The sequence below is a fragment of the Mus caroli genome, unplaced genomic scaffold, assembly GCF_978045245.1.
Source record: "Mus caroli unplaced genomic scaffold, Mus_caroli_1 scaffold_2, whole genome shotgun sequence".
Taxonomy (NCBI): Eukaryota; Metazoa; Chordata; class Mammalia; order Rodentia; family Muridae; genus Mus; species Mus caroli.
Genome location: NW_028227257.1, coordinates 176,631,385 through 176,650,037, shown reverse-complemented (window position 1 = coordinate 176,650,037; position 18,653 = coordinate 176,631,385). Strand labels below are relative to the sequence as shown.

At 42.7% G+C, this 18,653-nt stretch overlaps 1 protein-coding gene across 3 annotated transcripts in view; it reads right to left on the bottom strand.

Annotated features, from left to right (window-relative positions):
- Positions 1-18,653, bottom strand: part of Camk1d (calcium/calmodulin dependent protein kinase ID) — a 401,559-nt gene that overhangs the window by 142,736 nt on the left and 240,170 nt on the right. For all 3 annotated transcript variants that reach the window (XM_021150928.2, XM_021150944.3, XM_029473783.2), the window contains exon 3: positions 4,413-4,487. In XM_021150928.2, the coding sequence (XP_021006587.1) occupies positions 4,413-4,487 (75 nt within the window). The remainder of the gene's footprint in view (positions 1-4,412; positions 4,488-18,653) is intronic.

The window sequence follows — 18,653 nt, the reverse complement described above, 5'->3', positions numbered from 1 at the left end:
CCAAGCTTCTTAGAATTCTCCTGTCTTCATTGGTCATCTCAGAGTAGGGACATGTGGGTTACAGATGTGTGCTGCTGTAGGAACATACAGATTACAGATGTGTGTGTGCTGCTGTATCTAGCCGTCAGTGTGCTTGGGGAATATGAACACAGGTGCTCATGCTTGCATGGTGAGCAGTTTACCCACAGCCCTTTAAATGTACACTTTATTGTATCACCTTTCGGTTTACTCAATTAACCATAGATATAATGGGGAAAAGGCCAAAGGAGGGACCCTTTATCATTTACAAATACAGGGCTGATAATCTACAAGCAAACCTAGATGAGAAATAAACTTAAACGGATTTCTCGTCTATAAATTATATCAGTGTGATCTCACTCTCTTACTATCCATGTTCTCCAAATAGTACTCTGAAAAAATGTATTTGTCCGAAACCCAAATAAAATGTAAATAAACACTCCCTAAACAATTCATCTTTCCTATAGCAGCATAGGGCAAATATACCCCACCTTCAGAATCAAGATGGCAATTAGAAAAGAAATAGAGTTAGGATGCTGAGGAGTCTCAGCGTTGAGGAAGATGTTTCCTAGGAAACCAAAATCCTCTCAGATACAAACATTGTGAAATCCACTCCTCCCTACTGCTGTACTGTAAATCCTACCTACAGACTAAGAAACCAAGGGCTTTCAAGTGAATCAAAAATGAAAGCAAGCACAAAGAAGCAGACCAAAACCAAAAAAACAAAACCACTTTCCACTGTTCCAGACCCCAAAACCTACACAACCAACCTCAGGAGCAAAAGCTACCAAGTCCTGGCAAATAAAACCCAATACAATGACAGAAATAGTCACAGAGCCTACAAGGCGCCCAGCAAGGCGAAGTCTTTCTGATAATACTGAGGTCCAATGCACTGAGGGGTTTCTGACAATGCTTCTTCTTCTTCTTTCTTCTTGTCATGTCAACTGTCATAAGACATTTGACTTAGATATTGGAAGAGACGAAAGATCAGAGTTGTTTATTTGGGATTCCCAAAATACATGACCAAAGCTATTTCAAAGACAGTAATATTACCTTTAAAAATACTTGATATTTCAAACTAAACTATCAAAGTTCTACTATATAAAATTCTTTGGGGGGAATAACAAGAATTAGTGAAGAAAAATGATTTTAAAAATTACATAAAACAACTACTTGAACTATCATAAAAGCTCATCTTATTTTCACCCACTAGCAAGTAACTGGAGAAATGAAATAACATCCTCTTACAACAGAATTGACAAAATGAAATATTTCAGACTGAACTGAGCAATGAGATGAGAAGCCCACATGCTGAAAACTGTACAGTACAGACCTAGACTAATTAATGACCCAAATAGAGAAATAGATGGTGCTTATGAATCAAAGCTCAGATTAATTCTCGTCTTTATTTAGATTCCATGCAATCCCAAACAAGATTTCCACACAAAGTTCTTAAAACTTGACTTTAAAAATTTATATAAACACTCTATTTGAAGAGTGCCAATGCTATTTTATAAAATAATAAATGGAGCAATAGCATTATCCGATCTAATCTAAGATGTGCCTCAGAGTTCTGACATTGTATAATATTGACACGGGGCAGATACATAGAATGATGAGTACAGAAACACGGTCAAGTAATATTTGGACTAAAGATGGATTGATTTATTTATTTACTTATTTATTTGGGAGAAAGTGAGAGACAGAGAGACAGGGAGAAGCAGAGAGACAGACAGAGACAGAGAGGAATACGTGTGTCCTTAGCACACTTCCAGGGTTCAGAAGACAACTTGTCAGGTTGATTCATTCTTTCCACCATGTGGAATCCAAGGTTTAAATTCAAGTTGTCAGGCTGAGCCATCTTGTTGACCCAGGCAATTGATTTTTGACTAAGCTACCAAAGCAATTAAGAAAATTAAAGTTTTCTTCAACAAGGCCCTGAATATAGGATATACCTATGAGTGAATTAAGTCAGACACAAATTAGTACATACTACATCACACCATTTCCATATTTTAGAATTCAAAAACTCCCAAAAATCTCTAGTGAAAGTTTAATCATTGACTGGATATGGTTTAGTGAAGGAGAGGTTGAAAGGGACACAAGGAAAGAAATCTTTTGGGGGCGGGGTCAGAAATTGTGGTGTTATGTTGATCCCTGAGATGTCCAGTTCAATTAAATGCAATATATTCTGTGTGGTTTACACTTCAATAAAGTTGATTTCTAAAAGAGTAATGAAAACCACAGATACATGAGTGGGGACAAGTTAACACACTGTCATTGGCATATCCAGTGTTTCTAAACTGCTCAACTGTGCAGAGACACAGCTTTGTTCTTTAGGTAACAGCCATCACATTTAGATCACGATTTTGTGGCTGATTTACCTACAAATCTATTCAGTGCTCCTGCCAAAGGTTGGTTTGTTCCTGCAGAAAGCCTCTCTGAGATACTAAGATATCTCTGTAAGTGTGGCCCATGTTAATGAAGCTTTCTGTAACAGCAAGCAAGAGAAGATGTTCTCAGCTGAGAAGCAGAGGATCAGTGCCAATCACAGGCTCTCCAGGCTTTGGTCTAAGATCAAGCATGGCTGTTCCCATGCCCACCGCTCTCTACATCTGCTTCTGCTGGTGAGCACACCGCCAGGCTGTTTAGAGAGGTAAAACTGAGGTCTATTCAGACTTCATCTTGTTAACATCTGAAGAGCATCTGCAGAGGCATCCTGATGAACCAATGCAGATGTCCACAAGGAAACTACATATACTCAAGACCCACTTTCCTCACACTCCCCACCCCACCTCTACAGCAGACACTGCCATCTTCTCTTTTGCCCATTATAGAAACTGGCTCCCAGCAAGGCCTGGTCATCTGCCCGAAGTCACCCAAATAGTCAGTGGCACTGCTGAGGTTCCGTCTTGGGGTGCATCAAGTGATACATCATGCACTTCTATACACACAAACCGGAAATAAATAAATGCACAGACCTTTGAGTTCTGGCTCTGGCATTACTCATCTTGCCTTACCAATAAAAAAGAAAACCTTGGAGTTCAACACACAGCTGACATTTTATAGGGCTTTTGCTCATCATCAAAATGTTATATTCTTTCTACTGGCCAATCAATACTTGAAAATGACTCACTTAGATCTTTAGGGAGTAGACACTACACGAGACAAAGTCACAAGCACTTTTAGCATCTGTCTCTAAATCTGGGAATAGTAATTACTTGATAAGAAAGAAAAACAGAAATGTGTGATACATACAGCTAACAACAGGCACAGGACTAAGAAAGGTCCCTGGGTCACTGGACAGTCCATTCTAAACTAGGCAATAAATCAGCTGCTTAAGCCAACTTACTGTTGATGTCAGAGAAAGTCAGACAGATGCATCCAAATGGAACATTCTAAATTATTTACCCAAAACACTATCACCTATGAAAATATTTTAAACCATAATAAATAATAAAGAAATGAACTGTTGGACACTTTTTTGTAGCAAAAATGCTCTCCAAGAAATAAAATCATTCAAACATCCACCAGGAAGAGAAGACATGAAAAGCCATTTGTTGGCCTCACCTAACCATCATTTCTTCAAAGCACATCTTTGGCACTTCAAAGTCAGAGCCTCATCCATCAACAATCAAATTCATTGTCTATATTTTGATCTTCAACAAAAGTCCTCTCAGTCATAGGACTCAGTAATGTGGTGTCCCAGCATTTACCTATGCAGGTCATGGAGATGGCCTGCCATTCTGAGAGATTTCTAATATTTAATTCTAATAAATACTGAGTGGGATGCTCCTGACACTTAAAGTGAAGCATTTATGTGGTGAGAAAGAGAATTTCACCTTAGAAACAAAACAAAACAAAACAAAACACATGTATAACGCATTTCTATCTGATAGTCTCACTTCCTTCTTGTCTGCGTGTTTGCAGATTACAGGGGCAATCTAATGGAGGTGGCAGTGTCACCATGTGACTCCAGTAAGTGGAGAGGAGGGAGATGAGGGAGAGGACAGAGCACACAGCTGCCATCTGCTTTCCTCCCCCGGCATTCCTGGAAATGAAGGGTGGGAGTCTCTCCTAGAGATGGGAGCAAAGAGTTCCTCATCCTGGGCTCACTGAAGTGTCTTTGGGTAACATTTGGCCCTGGCACATGAGACAGTCAGAGAGACACAGCGCAATAGTAGCACAGAGCCCAACTTGAGGATTTAACAGATCCAGAGTGGGCCCACTCAGGCCTGAAGATGACTGTGTGCCCCAGGTGGGGGCCATCTTAGCTCTTGGTGCCCCACAGCCATCACTATCATCGTGCCTTGCCTCACACAGTCCACAGCGTTCCGTCGTTAGGTTCTGGGGCTCATAACCCTCAACACTCATCAAACAAGCAGGCTACTTACAGTTGCATGACCAGGTAGAGGTGGTTTGGGCTTTCATAAATATCTTCCAAGGCAACAATGTTTTCATGCTTAATCCTAAAAGAAAGAGCACACGCTGTGGTAAGGACAATTATACTTGAAGACAAGTTCATGACAGAAAAAAAAAAATCCCAACTCCTTGATAAAACACTTAAGACTCTACTGCCTTGTTCCAAATGTATTCCTTAGCTCATCACCCCCTCCCCCACCCCACTGTCTTCACATTTCTAAGGCCTTCGAAGCCCACAGCCAACACTGGATTGAATGCCGTTGCTGTACATGTGTATATGGATCAAATCTCTCAAGACTGTATTTCCTCTCACTGCTCCATGCCAAGTGGCAGAGCATCCTGGGTAGAACTTAATAACTTCTTTCTTCTGTCTTGATGCAGGGACAGCACAGCAGACTAGTCTAAACAGCTACCTGTGTGTGGGTCCTTCCCTCCTGACAACCATTACATTCTAGGGAACAGTTTCACGGTGATGTAGGCAAAGGAAAGCCAGCCTGAACACTTCCCCCTGAGTTAACATTTATCCCACTAGCAAATTCAGTTTCACAAGTGAATGAACTAGTGGGTAGCAAAGCTAATTTCATCACAAGTTTTCAAAACAATACAGGTTCAAGCCATCTCTCGACAGTTGGATTTCTTATTTTCTCTTTCTCCTGATCATTCCTGATATTAGTGGATTACAAGGATAATCTCTACAGCTAGCCCCTGAATCTTTTGAGAATTTGGCACAAATGCAAACTCTGATAATATAAAACCACAGTGGGTCCCAGCCATCTGTATTTTAAGACCCTAAGACAGTGTGCATACATAAAGAGACTCGAGAGACAATGAGAGCAGATAGGTAATTTTCAAAATTCCGTGCAAAAATGAGTCCCTCGGGGATCTGGTACCAAGGCAGGTTTTGATATAGTGGGTTAAGGGTAGGGACCTAGCATCTATATATGTCTCACCAAGATGCAGATGCTGCTGGTTAAGGACCACACTGAGCATCAATGTTGGAGAACGAAGACAGTTCAAGAGAAGGAAATGGACTCTTTCTAGCTCTTAAACTGGGTTCTCCATGAGGAGCAGTTTCTGCTCAGCATGTCAGGATCCAAATTTATGTAATGCATATGAGGGAAGAATCGTTTCAATCCTCAATAAGCTAATTATCTCTTACCACCTTTTGCTAACAACCCTGATGAACCATTTAAAGACAAGGTGGGGCATGCAGATTCCTGTGAGCCCCTTGAAAGTCGATTCACACAACCTTGTGCCTACAATAGACTTGTTTAATAAATATTTGCTGACTGAAAGGATGGATGATATTTAAAGGCCATTGCCACTGAACAGGAAAAAAAAAACAACTTTCCATATGTAGTTTGTGAAAATGAAGGAATTTTCACCCAAGTGTCATATGGCTTCCTCTGTAAGAAGAGCACTAAAAGCTGCAATGAACAAGACGGCTCTCTTGATTTGAGCTGGGAGAAGAGAAGGTACTTAACAAAGAGTGGCAGTGCTTAGCTCTGATTTCTATAGCTCTTATTAGTTAACATGTTTGAGAGAACTAAAATAATTACACTAAATTCACATTTCACCCACCTCCTGTGCAGGGAGCCTACTTAGCTCCCAGTAACTGTCACTGTACAGGCAAAGCAAAATAGTATCAACAATGAGTTACACAGACCAGTGCACTAAATAAACCATGCCACCAAAGAAACAGCCTTGCCTCTTAAATGGGAACTGTCAAAATCTTAGATATTTGTGGAATTGTCCTTATTGGCTATATGTGAGAGACTACAATCAAAGAAAGTGTATATCATATACATTTTTTTCTTTACAAGAGCATAAATATTTTCACTTAGCCACATCAATTTGGGCTGTCAGGGCCCAAATTTATAGATAATTGAGATTAATGGCCCCACACAGAGGGGTACAAAATGAAATACTAGAGTCACAATTACCTTCAAACTCTAGAAAACAACACACTCTTTTAAACATATAAATATGCTCCAGATGTTTTATCGTTATTCATACGGAACATAAGCGTCGATGGGAGCTGCATGGCCTCATGTGTTGAGCCTTATTATCACACCTGGGCACATCATGGATTGGCACCTATGATCCTGGCAGTCTTTGGAAGCTAAACCAAGAAGGCTGCTTGAGCCCAAGAGTTCAGTCATTCAACAGTTAATAACCATTTCATTAGACTGCATTCCAAGACTCCACTGTGTTCACAGCATTTGCCTCGCCAAAATGGCAGGGTGTAATAAAGGCCAACATGCCTGACTTGGGTTGGTGGGATGGAGAATTTGGCCTGTCTTAATTGGTTGCTGACAGGAAATTAATTTCCGTGCCCATTGGAGCATCCCAGGCACTTGCGGGGGAACCCACGGATGGTAGGGACCAACCAGATGAAATGAATGCCTGAGAAGACGCTACTTCATTAACTCTGCCTTCCAACCAGTGTCTCAGCGAGGCAGGTGGCAGAGCAATCTGTCCCACACCGGGTTTCTATTAAGTATATGGAAAAATACAAAGGGGGGAAGGGGGTCTTATTTTCAAAAAACTCATCTCAATGAAGCAAACCACGCAAGCATTAAATGGCAAACTCTGAGATTGTCTTTAAGATGACAGAAAGCTGTCCTGTGTGGGTCAGAATTATAGAAAAGATCTCAAGAATATGATGGGGCTGAGTTTCCATGGTTAATGCTTGTACAAGCATACTTGAGTGATTTCAAATACATCCCAAAATGGCCTCTTCAACATCTCTTAAGAAAAGTGCTTTAATTAACTTGGAGCTGTTAGAATGTAGTAAAAGAAAACACGCTGGCCTCCTACATCTACATTGAATCACGCATTCCCCGTCCAGACTCCTTATGATACAGACAGATTAAACTTAACATTTTAAAATTTATAGATTATCTTTACAAAATACCAAATAGACATCCATGTCTAAGGCTAGGGAAGGTTAGGCTAACACTTAACCATCAGCTGAGTCCCTTCTTTCCCTTATTCATTCAACAAATATCTGGTGGGAGCTAACCATATACCAGGCACAGTCATTGGAATTAGGGAGTTAGTGGTGGACAAGACAAGAGGGATACTCAGCTCCCGTGAGCGCACAAGCTACAGCCAAGAAGCCTTCCCAGGGAGTCTGATACTCGTTAGAAATTAGCATCCATGTCCTTAGTCATTACTTCTGAAAGCAACAGAGATTAACCCTACATGTCTTCCTGAAGAGCAGGGACGTTCATAATGCCTAGGCTTTTCTTTTGTCATCCATCAGCTACCTTACAATATAGTCACTGTCTCTTATCACTCTAGTGGCATTCATTTGACCAGACTATGTTATTCAAGCAAAAGTAATGACCCAGGTATGAAACACAGCTATCAAGAGCTGGGTATTAAATAACAGTGCAACTATTACTCAGCATGAGCTAGAGATTCTCCATATGCAAATAAATGGACATTATGTATGTGCAAATAAATGGACGTCATGCATATGCAAATAGATGGACGTCATGCATATTCAAATAAATGGTAATGCAAGATTCTCTTTTCAGCATCTGTGTAAGTGTTCACATTTAAGAAGGTAAGTTCTATGTAGGTAGGAATCTTAATGATTTTAGTCACTACTGTCTCCCTAATGCCAAAGAAGGGTATGACAGAGAACATGTTTAAAAACCATTTGTGGAATGAGTGAGTGAGTGAATGAATGAATGAATGAATGAATGGGCGAATGAGTAAAATGAGCTCAGGCTTCACTAAGCCACCTATTCATTTTTACTTGCATTTTTCCAATCATATTTCCTTTCTCACCCAGGCTTTTGAACTTAAAAGTTTTCACCCTTCATTATTTTGCTTATTGTCTTCAGGCTTCATTGCTATAAAGAGATCCCATGACCAAGGCAACTTTTAGTAATTGGGGCTTTATTAGGTGATGCAGGCGGATGTGATGCTAGAGAGGTATCTGGGGGTTCTACATTTTGATCCACAGGTAGCAGGGACAGACTATCACACTGTGTTGGAAGACCCTGCTATTAAGGCTGTAGACTACCATGACCGGACAGCCCCCTGAGCTCTGAGCAAAATGGAGGACCCCATTTTCAGTGGAGTTTCCTCTTCTCCATCTGACTTTATCTGGGAAGCCTCACCCCCCTCCCCGCAACATCTGCTTCCTGAGGAATGTCACTTAGTCATTGGTGAGATTACAGGTTCAACTTCCTTTCTTCAGATCAGAACTTGGCTGGCAAGCAAGCACCTGTCATGCCTCTCCATGCAAATGAGGCATCTCCGGAAGGTACCTTAAGCCTTAAACAATGTACATTCAGCCTCTTCCCACTTTCCAAGGTTTATAAGCCCTTGTTCACCCCAAATAAAATATATGCACAAGCTGTTTTGGGGAATATCCATGAAGAGAGCTATTTCCCGGAATACTGTCTAGAAGAGCTGTAACACTGAAATCCTCAGAGAAGCCTCCACGCCCTGAGCCCCACCAGACTTAGATACTGCTGACCTACCCGTTCCAGAATCCACTTCACTCTTTCCCACTCAGTGTGCAGCAGTGCCTGGACACTCCAAGCACGGAAACAGAACACAGAATCATACACTGGCCATGGCGTTAGCATATATGAGACCTCAAAGAGAACCGTGGTGTCCTGAATCTTGACCCACTCATCCGTTGTACTTCCTACTCTTCCCAACTTTGGGTCATTTGCTTATTTCAGAAGGACTCATTCAGTGCCCTTTTTGAAATTCCTACTTAAAACTTTAAATGGGAAAGTAGTATTCCACCAGAGAACCCCATCCAGATAACTGCCATTGGTCAACTGGCTTTGATTGCCATTTAACTGCACTCTCCAGAGTACTATCACTGAGCTTATATTTTATCATTAATCCGTGAGACAATCAAGGGACCGCTGGAATGACATTTCTATATGCTAGAAGCTACGCAAGACTATTTAAAAGAGAAGCGGGGTGTTTGGGAAGATTTGTTCTTAGTAAAGCCACATTAGCCCTAGAAACCACTACAGTCTTTGTTAAATGATCACAAACTTCCTGCTTAATTTTCTGTTCCAGAATGGTGCCCTGCATTGGAGTCCAGCTCCTTGCTCTGTAGATCTCAGACACCCCCATTTTCTGTGTACAGAATCTGACAATGTCTCTGGTATTGTCTTCCTAAACATCTCAACAGTGGAGCTTTTGTAATCAGTGCAATTTTCCCAGTCCCCTGGGACATGACAAACCTACAGTGACCAGTGAACACATTTCGTCCCTTTCCTTTGAGCATATCTACCGAGCTGTTTGATTACACCATTTGTTGAGCATCAAGTTAGTGTCAAGACTGTACTAAGTCGAGTTGGTTTTTGTTGGGGCTGAGAATTGAACCTACCATCCACTTACACCATTAGATCCCAGGGATTTCTAAATACTTTACTTAAATTAACAACAACTTTACAGAGCAGGCATTATTTTCCTCTTTTAAAGAGGGAGACAAACATCTGGTGGTATAGTATTCAATTTGATCCCAAGTCATAATTAGCATTGTTGGGATTTGGTCTAAGTTTATTCTTCTAACAAAGCCTGTTTTAAATCCATTTACATAATTTTGTACTGACTTAGTGTGCTGATTAGTTTTTGTCAATTTGATAATAAGCTGGTATCATTTGGGAAGGTAGAACCTCAACTGAAGAAATAGAGTCTCCATTAGATTTCCGGGAGGCAAGTCTATGGAGCATTTTCTTGGTTAATGAACACATTGGGAAGGATCAGCCCATTGCAGGCATGTCCACCGCCATTGCCTCTGCTTGTTTGCCTGCCTCCAGGATCCTGCCGTGAGGTCCTTCCCTGACTTCCTTTCATGATGGGCTAAGTCAGGCTCCTTAGCCAAATAAACCCTTCCCTCTCCAAAGTCATGGTGTTTCATCACAGCAACAGAAAGCAAAGTAGGACATGAGGTTGGGGCCCCTTTGAGGGTTGCACGCCAGATATTATGCAAATCAGATATTATGATTCATTACAGAAGCAAAATGACAGTTAGAAAGTAGCAGTGAAAGAATGTTATGGTTGGGGGTCACCACCGCATGAGGAAGGGTTACAGCATTAAGAAGATTAAAGGGTCACAGCATGAAGAAGATTGAGAACCATTGATAAGAGAATATAAATCTAGAGTTATCTGTATAAGATGAGGACACCTAAATTTGAGGTATCCACTTCATCATTAAGAATACAATACCCGAGGAGGCTTCGTCTGGCTCCCGCTCTCACAGCCATTGCAGTACATTGAGCTCCATAGAGACAGCGCCGGGGCAAGCGCGAGCCGGACAGGCACTGGGCGACTCTGTGCCTCGCGGAGGAAAATCAACTAAACATGGGCAAAGGAGATCCTAAGAAGCCGAGAGGCAAAATGTCCTCATATGCATTCTTTGTGCAAACTTGCCGGGAGGAGCACAAGAAGAAGCACCCGGATGCTTCTGTCAACTTCTCAGAGTTCTCCAAGAAGTGCTCAGAGAAGTGGAAGACCATGTCTGCTAAAGAAAAGGGGAAATTTGAAGATATGGCAAAGGCTGACAAGGCTCGTTATGAAAGAGAAATGAAAACCTTACATCCCCCCCAAAGGGGAGACCAAAAAGAAGTTCAAGGACCCCAATGCACCCAAGAGGCCTCCTTCGGCCTTCTTCTTGTTCTGTTCTGAGTACTGCCCCAAAATCAAAGGCGAGCATCCTGGCTTATCCATTGATGATGTTGCAAAGAAACTAGGAGAGATGTGGAACAACACTGCAGCAGATGACAAGCAGCCCTATGAGAAGAAAGCTGCCAAGCTGAAGGAGAAGTACGAGAAGGATATTGCTGCCTACAGAGCTAAAGGAAAACCTGATGCAGCAAAAAAGGGGGTGGTCAAGGCTGAAAAGAGCAAGAAAAAGAAGGAAGAGGAAGATGATGGGGATGATGAAGAAGATGAGGGGGAGGAGGAAGAGGAAGATGAAGATGAGGAAGAAGATGATGATGAATAAGTTGGTTCTAGCACAGTTTTTTTTCTTGTCTATAAAGCATTTAACCCCCCTGTTCACAACTCACTCCTTTTAAAGAAAAAAATTGAAATGTAAAAAAAAAAAAAAAAAAAAAAGAATACAATACCCACCCCAAGGAGTGAGAACCAGCTGTGTTCCCAGGAGAAATGCGTTCAGTCTGCACAGTCAAGCTCCAGGCATTAGACCTCCCTTCTCTTCCTGGACTCAAGAGGCAACAAGTTGCTAGGGTGTTATAACACTTGACTTTATTAAGAGTTGTTTTTAAAAAGTTCTTCATCAAAACCACTAACGTGTAGTGCATCAATATAGATCCCTAATGCTGCACACAGGGTTGTGTACTGGGACTGGAGATGTTTCAGTGGTTACACTGCTCTTCCTGGGGACCTACATTCAGTTGCCAACACCCACATGATGGCTCACAATCATTTGCAACTTTGGTTTCAGTTGATCCGATGACCTCTTCTGGCCTCTCTGGGCACTAGGCAAGCAAGTGGTGTACAGACATTATGTGCAGGCAAAGCATCCATACACATAATATAGAGTAAAATAAATCTGAAAAACAGGAATCCCATACTACCCAGGGAAGCTGCACAAACAGCCAGAAGACTAGGATGGTTCTCCACCCTGAGAGGCCGAGCACGTGACTTCAACTTTCTAACTTGGTTTGCTGGTTTGTAAACACTGAAATATATGCTCTTCTTATTTTATGGTCTACTAACCCATTTTCATGTGTTTGTATCAAACATATGTGAGCATACAGATGTATCATAGGGTATGAGGAAGTTTTGTCTGTAACAACTATGTGAACAAATGTGTTAGTAGACACATTTAGTTAGTAAAATAAGAGCAAATATTTCAAAATTCAAATCTTCACATCTCTTCCCTTTGCTACCAGCAGATGGAGCCATAATCAATAGGACACTAACGAGAGAAGGCTACGTACCTAACATACTCAAAAGGTATTCTAAGTTTACAAGTCAATTTTGTCATAGGTGCTTTTTACTGTTTATATAGTAAATAAAATTGGTTTACTTTCCCAAGTTGTGAAATAAGTTTTTCTTTGAGTTACTAAAAGTGAATAAAGGGGACTGGAGCGATGGCTCAGTGGTTATGAGCACTGACTGTTCTAAAGGACCTGGGTTCAACTCCCAGCACACACATAGGAGCTCACAACTGTCTGCAACTCCAACTCCAGGGAGTCCAGCACCCTCACACAGACAGGAAAGACACCAATTCACATCAAATAAAAACAAATACATCGTTTTTTTAAGGCGATAAAAAAAAAGCTAGAATTGTGGCTCAGTTAGTGGAGGGCTTGCCTAGCACAAACGAGGCTCCAGGTCTGTACTGGCTAGTTTTATGTCAACTTGACACAGCTGGAGTTATCACAGAGAAAGGAGCTTCAGTTGAGGAAATGCCTCCATGAGATCCAACTGTAAGGCATTTTCTCAATTAGTGATCAAGGGGGAAAGGCCCCTTGTGGGTGGGACCATCTCTGGGCTGGTAGTCTTGGTTCTATAAGAGAGTAGGCTGAGCAAGCCAGGGGAGGCAAGCCAGTAAAGAACATCCCTCCGTGGCCTCTGCATCAGCTCCTGCTTCCTGACCTGTTTGAGTTCCAGTCCTGACTTCCTTGGTGATAAACAGCAGTATGGAGGTGTAAGCCGAATAAACCCTTTCCTCCCCAACCTGCTTCTTGGTCATGATGTTTGTACAGGAATAGAAACCCTGACTAGGACAAGGTCCAAGCAGGCTCTAACGAAACCAGGCCTGATGACAAGTGCCTGTAACCTCAGCGCAAGCAGTTTCAGGATATCCTTGACTACATAGTGTGTCCAAGGCCCGCCAGGGCTATGGGAGACGCAACCTCGAATAAGAAGAAATAAAGACTAAAAGTTCTTGTTCACAATTTATCATAGTTTCATAAGAGCATCTTAAACATCCTCAGTACAACACAGGCACACGGGATGAGGACAGTGGCAGCTCTCTCATGTGATGTGGCCGACTGGAGCCAGTGCTGGCAGGTCCTCTGGGAGGGGCCCTTGAAGCACACACTCAGTCTCCATCTATTTGACCATGCTGTAGCTACATCATTGCTCAAGGTCTCAGTTTTCTTATCTTGAAATTATCTAGCTCAACGGGATACTCTTCAAGGTTCTTCCCAGTCCTTCCCGTCAATGAATCCAAAATGATAATGAAGCCAACTGCATTGAGAAATAGAGGAGACTTGCGAAGCTTGACTGCAGGAGTCCAAGTTCCCCAGAACAGTCTTTACTACCCAGGAGCCTTGTTACAAACTCCCACTTCACGGGCTCCTCTGTATGGTTAAATTCATCAGTCAGATTTGGGATTTACTGGACTTTGAAGTCACTCATACAAGAAGGACCTGCTTCTCTTCCTATAATCAACCTCACATTGCCTGAACTCAGAAAAAATACTCAATAGTTGGCTTATGTATTTTATAAAATTGGACCTGCTCGCGTGTGCGTGTGTGTGTGTGTCTACGTGTGTGTGTGTGTCTGTGTGTGTGTCTACGTGTGTGTGTGTCTGTGTGTGTGTGTCTATGTGTGTGTGTGTGTGTGTCTCTGTGTGTCTGTGTGTGTGTGTCTGTGTGTGTGTGTGTCTGTGTCTATGTGTGTGTCTGTATCTGTGTGTGTGTCCAATGCTTAGCTCACAGAACTCAATGAAAGAATAGACAATTTATTCTGACATCCATAAGGCCTTACAGATCCTCATGGGCTGATGGGCTTACAAAATGTTGGAATATTTGACTGTCAATTGCTTTCTGCTTTCTGTTACTACCCTTGGAAAACCAGCAGTGGGTCACAAGACCAATCCTGTGTTAGACTTATCTGAGAAATTTTAAGATCTACAGAAACCTGACAGGGAATGCAGCTGTGCACGTACAAAGCTCTGGGCTTCATCAGCCAAACATCACCCACCCATTCCCCCTCGATACCTAGTCCTGTTCCTGGACACTTAAATTTACTTGCCCTGGGATGTGCCCTGTGCATGGTGATCTGTTTATTAAAACTACTCACCAAGCAGTGGCAACACATGCCTTTAATCCCAGCACCCGAGAGAGGCAGAGGCAGGTTTTACTCTGTGAGTTCAAGGCCAGCTTGGTCTACAGAGTAAGTTCCAGGGAAGCCAGGGTTGCACAGAGAAAATCTGTCTTAAAAACCAAAACAAACAAAAAACCAAAAAACCTTCTCAAATGATCTAAGTGGACAGAAACTGCTCAGTTGTTAAACAGTTGAGAAAGAATTTAGATGTTTAGGTGACTGGTGAGCCCTCAGGTTTAGTGGCCACTATAAAGTTATCCTAGGCGGATACATTTTCTTGACAACAGACCTTGTACTAACAGTAAGATTCAGGCTGCCCTGAGGATAGAATTCAGGGCCACATGGCCAGCCCATTATTCCCCACTAGGAGGAGTGAGAAACACTGACAAGTTCCACCTGGTCACCTGCAACGTTTGTTTGTAATATTTCTTAGGCAAGCTTGGCAAGACTGCTGCTTTGTGGTAATATTGTTTCCTTTTTGGTACCTGTTTTGAAGAATAATATATGTGCCCAGGGCACTTGGACCCTGAGAACAGACACTTGGAGAGACTTGAAGGCCATTAAGGTGTTCAGTGTTCTTGGAAGAGAGGCAAACCCCAAGGGGGATTTATTAGCTTTGCTTGATGTGGGCATGGAGCATCCAAAGACCTTCTAAGCTGGGCTCACGTTCACTGTGGATGTGTAAATGTGAATACTGCAGCCACGCCTGTGTGGGATACTGTTGCCGACATAGATCGGGCACTAATGCCTCGACTTCATCCACCCCTCACACTGAAGGCTTGAGTTCACAAAGCTTCCCCTCTCCAACACTGCTTTAAACTCATGCGACCTAAGGGGTAAAAGCAACGCCTGGGGCAAAATCCTTGTTTCCATTTCCTGTCCTCCCTCCAAAGCCCATTATTTTCTCTTCACTGATAAGCCACATTCACACCAAAGACTCTTGGTTTCACAGACCCCAGGATGATGTCAGATTATTAGCTGCCTAAGCACAGGCTCAGAAACATGGTCCAACAGGAGGCCGGACCTTCCACAGGACCACAGAGACCCTGAGAAGAGGAGGCCCCAGGGCTGCCGCCTCTTTTCACAGGAGAAGCAAGGCAGCTGGGACCCGAGTACGATCATAGGCATTCTGACAAAGCAGATGGAATAGGGTGACATTTATTTAGAGAGCAGTTAGCGAACTGTCAAATAAAAAAATGAAGAAGAGGAGAAACAGAGCAAAGGGAAGTCTGTTTTGAACACTTGCCTAATGCCTGTGGCTTTGCAGACTTAGGGGGTCAACGTTCCCACTGTGACAGGCCTTGGTGTTCTAGGAATGTGCCCACACTCCAAGCTGCTGGATCCACTGTTCCTTGACTTTTGCATTTTGGTAATTAATGCTGTCACCCAGTCTGTCTGGGTCAGACCAGGCTGCAGAGAACCTGGCACATTCTAATGAATGAGAACCTTCTTTCAGGCAACTACATATCAGGTATTAATGAGCATGTTTCGTGATTAGCTCTATGTTTGTTTTTAATCTCATATCTGCTTTTCTTATCATTTCCATTGAGTGTACAAGAAGCACAAGGTTGTATTCTTTTTTGGGAAAGCAGCAGCGAGTTTCTTTGGAGCTGAGATTAGCGTCACGATTAGAATCGTGTTTTGCTTTGTCCCAGAGTTTTCAAAAGAAGCATGCTACAGACCTCACCTCTCAGACCTTACCAGGGTGGCTGAGTGTGCTGAAGCAGTTCTGAGTTTATAGTTTGGTGGTGCCCTGCTAATAAAAGACCAGGACCCAAAGGATGTTAGCTCTTAGGAAGTATCTCAGGGCGAGCTTAGGCACTGCTTATAACATACTCAGGACACTATAAACAATTTGTGAAAAATCAACTGGCTGCTATTCACCTAAATTTCTAGAAATTCCATGGGGGTGGCACCAAGAAGACAGTTCAGTTGGTAAGGTGCTTGCTTTGCAAGCTTAAAGCCATGAGTTCAAGTCCCAGAGTACATATTAAAGCAACAACAAAACAGGAATGGCAGCCCAAGTTTGTATTCCCATCACTAGGGAAATGGAGACGGGCCAATCCAGCTGACCTAGCCTACTTGGAATATCAAGACAAGCAGAAGCCCTGTGTCAAAAAGCATGGTAAATGGGTGACCAAGAAACAAAACCTCAAAGCTATCCTCTGGTCTCCTCTCTCTCTCTCTCTCTCTCTCTCTCTCTCTCTCTCTCTCTCTCTCTCTCTCTCGTGTGTATGTGTGTGTGTGTGTGTGTGTGTACAGACATACACACACACACACACCAGAGAGGGGGGGAGGGGAGAGAGAGAGAAATTTCAGAGTTTCAAGAGAAATTTATAACTTAACAGTCCCATGAGGAAAGGGGACATAAAACCAAGCTGCCATATGGAACCCTGACAATGACACCCAAGGAACTAGACAAGAGGAGTGTGACACTCACTGCTCTCCTGTTCAGCAGAGCAGCTGGCAGACTCAGATGATCATAGTCTGTAAGCCAAAAGCCAAGGTGATCTGGACCAGGCTGAGGTCACACACAGGCCACTGGGTACAGTGGCAGTGCCTTACCTTATCACAGCAGCCAGGCAGAAAGATCTTTGCCTCCCTGAGCACCAGACTTCATTACACCCACTTTCCCTGGTGTTTTCCTATCTTGTTTTTATGGTCTTCTGGTTTCGCAAATATTTTAGAAAATTCAGTGCAGAAATCTACAGCGGCAGATAGCAAATGTGAACACCCTGAGACCACCAACGTATCTATTATCTGCACTAGCAGAATTTCCCATAGACAATGTAAAATCAGAAGTCAAAATTCATATTGATACACAGTGTACTTCCCTGTCTAGGTACTGGATTCTGTTCAACAGCTTTAAAACATGTTCTGCTCTCAGGGCTCTAGGATAGGGTGTTTGCCTAGCACAGGCAAGACTCTGAGTTTGATTCCCAGCAAAACCACCACCAATAAAACAATCTACTACTAAAAACTAAAGAGAAGACAAACAAAATAAACAGAGGGAAGGGAGTAGTATTGATAAAAAATTTAGAAATTCAATTAAAAAAAATATGCCCCAAGACAGTTGTTACTGATACATTTCAATACAAAGGCAAGTTCTGCCCTAATTCTCAAAAAGTTATCTTTGAGGATGGGGAGATGGCTCAGTGGGTAATGTGCTTGCTGTGTAAGCACAAGGTCTTGAGTTCAGATCCCCAGGACCCTTGTCAAACCTGGGCGTGGTAGTGTGTCTAACTGGGGAAGTAGAAACAGGTGAATCCATGCAGTCCACTGGTCAGTCAGGCTAGCTGAACCAGTGCTCAAGTTCAGAGAATGACACTGGGTCTGCCTTGAGCTCCTAAAACCCCAAAGCCCACCTCCATTGACACACTTCCTACAAGGCCACACCTCCTCTGGCAAGGCCACACCTCCTAATCCTTCTCAAGTAGTACTGCTCCCTGATGACTGAGCAGTCAAATCTATGAGCCTATGCGGCCACTCTTATTCAACCATCACACTATGGGGGTGAGTTGGTGATGACTTTTTTTTTTAATGAAGCAACTAATCCTTGGGGAGGCTCCAGGTTCATGAGAGATCTTGCCTCAAAAAATAACATAGAGAACAGTAGAGCAAGACATGTGATGTTAACCTCTGACCTACATACAAAGAGAGAGAGAGAGAGAGAAAGAGAGAGAGAGAGAGAGACTGGGATTCTTTTAAATTCTCCTTCTTATTTAGGATTCATTTAAAACCCAACAGTAATTTTAAACAATTTCAAGAAGCCAGCAATATAACTATGAGGATAGGGAAGAGGTGAGGAGGTGCCAATACACATAAACAAATGCATATGCCTGCATGGAAATTTTCCACCCCTTAAGCTCACACGCACAATGCTGTGGCAGGTGAATGGCCAGCCACACTTATTCCACTGCAGGTAGAGAACATGGCAGGCAAAAGAATCAAAGAACACTTGAGGGGTAAGAAGCAGAAACCATACAGAAAAGAGCCTTAGAAAAACCGGGCCACCTCTGAGGATCAGGGTCATCAGGAAGAGTCGGGAAGCTATGGGAGGACTCACTCACTGGTGACGTGGGAAGCTATGGGAGGACTCACTCACTGGTGACGTGGGAAGCTATGGGAGGACTCACTG